General features: G+C 36.9%; 1 protein-coding gene across 1 annotated transcript; it reads right to left on the bottom strand.

The window, feature by feature from the left end:
- Nucleotides 1–1,129: 1,129 nt before the first annotated feature.
- LOC108319237 (aspartyl protease family protein 2) lies at nt 1,130–2,833 on the bottom strand. Its single transcript, XM_017550290.2, has one exon. The coding sequence runs from the start codon at nt 2,788–2,790 to the stop codon at nt 1,363–1,365; it is 1,428 nt and encodes a 475-aa protein (XP_017405779.1). The 5' UTR covers nt 2,791–2,833; the 3' UTR covers nt 1,130–1,362.
- Nucleotides 2,834–3,746: the final 913 nt, after the last annotated feature.

The raw sequence follows: 3,746 nt of genomic DNA, 5'->3' as shown, positions 1-3,746 counted from the left end.
AGTTTCATTAAACTGCCATATAAGAAGGTAAACTTATTTTTCGTGACAAATATCACATGAAATCCTGGTTGTAAATTTTAATATAAAATATTTTTCATCTCTAAAATTCTGAGATGATTTTAACTAAATTTTAGGTATAAAGCATAACTCCATATAATTTATTAACTCTTTTTAACTGCTTTTGTTGTTAGATTCAATACTTTTATATTTATGTAAGTCTAATATTAATTGAAGTAACTCTGTTTAATAGATCTGTATAATAGTAAATTATATAACTAGTTCAACAAGTGCATCTTAATGTATAATTTGCCTAAAATGACAATTTATTTTATTAACTATAGTCAAAGGGATAATATTGTAAATAATAAATTATAGACACATTATATTACTTTTCTTAAAATACTATTAAATTCACTCGTAATTTTAAAATAAATATTCATTTTTTATGCTTGTTTTGAATAAAATAAAACGATATTGATATTGCATATAATTTAAAAAAAACTTCAATATCTGGTATATATTTAACTAATACAATTTCTTACTAAAGTGATACTTACATTTATTATATTAAATGCAAATTAAAAATAATTTTTTACTTTGTTTAGTCTTAAAACTCCATTTTTTAATTTTTATTTAAACATTAGAGAAGTGAAGAGATTTAATTAAAACATAATAAAGGTAAATATTAGTTTTAAATTTAAAAGGATGATCAGTCGTATTTAATATAACCTTTAATTTTTCCTAAATTATAAACCATATATTTTTTACGTTAATATATTTTGTTTTAATTTAACAAAATAGGACAAATGTATAATTATCATTATTCTTCACGCGTTGTACTCAAATAATTCAGCGGAAAGTAATGAAAGATGAGCTCCGTGATTGACGATACAAAATGTCATTCCATTTGCTTCTTAAATATTCTATCAATTGCTTTTTGACACTCACAAATTTCTTACGTCTCACTCCCATACCACCCTTTAGATAGATGCTCACATAATTTTACATTATTAGATTACTAGACGTTATTCATTCTTTAATAATTTTGGTGTGACTTTTGTAATTGAAAATTAAAATAATAATAATAATGTTAATCCCTTCATATTGATTTTACAGTAATAGATAAGAATAACTACAAGCAACATGGAATTTTTTTAGCATTTAACGAGGTAACCATTTTTTTGTATCACTAATCAGCATTTCATTAGGTAAAACGCTGAAAACACCACTAATTAAATAGCATCTTCCTTCTATAATCTCTACTGATTTCGCATAAACCAAAAAGCCAATAGTCAAAGAGAGACACAAAAGAAAATAAAGGGAAAGAGTAGTTCCCAAAACCTCAAGTTGCATCACATTCCATCACGCGCACCCTCTTGGGGCAAATCCTACCCGAGAACCCGCCAAATCAAACACAACCCGAAATCCTTGCTGTTGAATGTTCCCAATGATAGAAAGCCCACTCATTGTTCCGGCGAAAGCAAAGCAGAATCTGCCGCTGTTATCCACCGGAATGAGGTAATTCGCCGCCGGCAACGACACATCAGCACCGCGAAAATGCAACACCACGGTCGGAACCTTAACTTCCGGCAGCCCCGAAAGATCATAACATGTGTCGAAAAGCGAGAACTCGGGCGCGCGTTTCAAATGCGAAGCTCCGACCCGAAAGGCGTCTCTAAGAGCCACGTAAGCAGGTCGCGTGAGGCGCGTCACGGAAGTCCCCGAGTCAATAATCACTCCACCATTCCCGGTCGAGTCGAGACGAAAGAGCGAAGCCGAAATGCCTCGAACCGGCGCCCCCCCAACGCTGATGCCAAGTAACTCGAGATAATAAAAGGTGTCGAGTTTAGGGTTAATAATTATAGGAGTGAACCGTGCGGTTCGCGAAACGGCCGAGTCGCCAAACACAATCGAAGACGGTTTGGTGGAAGCGGTTCGGTCAGTTAAACAGTACGAAAATTTGTTGTCGAATCGGGTTCCGGCTTGGGTTGGAAACGACAACCCGCCGCGACCTAGGCCCAACAAACCTGCGGCGCCCACAAAGAGGCCCTCGTTGTCGTGGCCGCAGCCGAGAGCCACACGCGGGACTTGCGCTCGTCGGAACGTGAGAGTTTCCAAGGAGAAATCGCCGAACGTGAACGACCCGTCGCCGTAGGAAACCTGATACTGGCAGTTGCTGCTTTTCCGGCTGCATCCTGGCGAGTCGAGGCGGCGGCAGAGGGGGGAGGAGCAGGGTACTCCGGTGTAAGATGAAGACTTTGAAGGATCGAAGATTTCGTCGGTTTGGGAGTAGCATTTGGCGCAGGGTTTGCATTGGAGCCAAACGACGTCGCTTCCAGTGTCAAGCACCATGTATACATACTTCGGAGGAGTTCCCACGCCTAAGCGTGTGAAGTACTCGCCACTACCCTGTGAGAGACCCGAGATCACGGAGCTGCTGAAACCCGACCCTGAAGAGATAGTTCGGGTTTGGTTCAATGAGGCCAAGGAGAAGAGAGCTTTGACTCTTGCACCGTCGCGTTGGAGCCTTAGGTGGAAGAGTTGGGAGGGGGTTTTGTTGAGAGAGAGTGCGTCTATGTGGTGGAGATGAACGGAGATGGTGGACGGGTCGGGTTCGGGATCGGACCCAGAGGTGGTGGATTCGGGCCAGGAGAGTGTGGGTTGATTGGGGAGGTTATGGTTACGGAGAATGAGGGTTTGGGAGTTAAGTGTTTCAGTGTAAGCGGCATAGACACAGATGAATAAGGTTAACAAAGAAGAGAAGAACTGCAACTTTACTTTCTCTTCCATTTTCGACAGGAAGATGGGACAAGAGTCTCAGAAGGTGGAAGCCACTTATATAAAAAAACTGAAAGGTTTTTCTCGAACTGTTCCATTTTTTATTATATTTTTTAACTTTCCATTTCCAAATTATATAAAATAAAGTATCATGCTTCTTAATATATAATTTTATCTCAAGTATGCAGAGATATTCAACTGGTTTATATATAAATATATTAAAAAAATAGTAATTTGTTCTGAGATAAAAAATAACCGCTTTTATATTCCAGTTACAAATTCAGGTAATTTAAATGTGGGAAATCATTAATTTTTACCTGTATAAGGAACACTGAGAAATTGGTAAGACTAATTATAGTACTCGCATGACTTTGCTTTAATGGTTGGTTGGTGAAAGTTTGGCTTGTACTTCTCAAAAGTGCTGCTAATGGATATAGGTAACTTTATGAAAGTTTTTTCTGAATTTGTTAATTTCAAATATTATTATTTTCTTGGGGTAAATTTTGAAAAGAAGACATTATATAATGCATACAAGCTAGATACAGCTTAAAATAAAGTCATTCATTTCCACACTCAATTCTTTATGCTGAGTGTAGTTAATGGCGTGGGACATGTTGGGTTCCAGTTGGATTATGTTATTGTTCTTAAAAGATGTACCAATGAGAATGTTTTGAACATTTACGTGTGATTCCTATGACTGGTGATGGTGCAGAAAAACGATATGCATGATGATGTGGAAAACATGTTAGAATTTAATATCGTAGACCCTTATGAATCCTAGGAGAAATGTTCAATATGCAAAACTTACTCATTAAAGTGAAACCTTTATTTTGTCATCATGCTTTTTCGAGTGAAGTCACTTTCTTGTTGTCAAAGCAAAACCTCGGAAATTTTCTGGAATTCTTTACGAGAATATTAGTATTGTGGAAGAAACACTCTCAAAGTTTATTAAGAAAATGTAATTTTAG

Source organism: Vigna angularis, chromosome 9 (assembly GCF_016808095.1).
Source record: "Vigna angularis cultivar LongXiaoDou No.4 chromosome 9, ASM1680809v1, whole genome shotgun sequence".
NCBI lineage: Eukaryota > Viridiplantae > Streptophyta > Magnoliopsida > Fabales > Fabaceae > Vigna > Vigna angularis.
The sequence above is the reverse complement of the archived record's forward strand: the minus strand, read 5'-3'. Positions and strand labels throughout refer to the sequence as shown.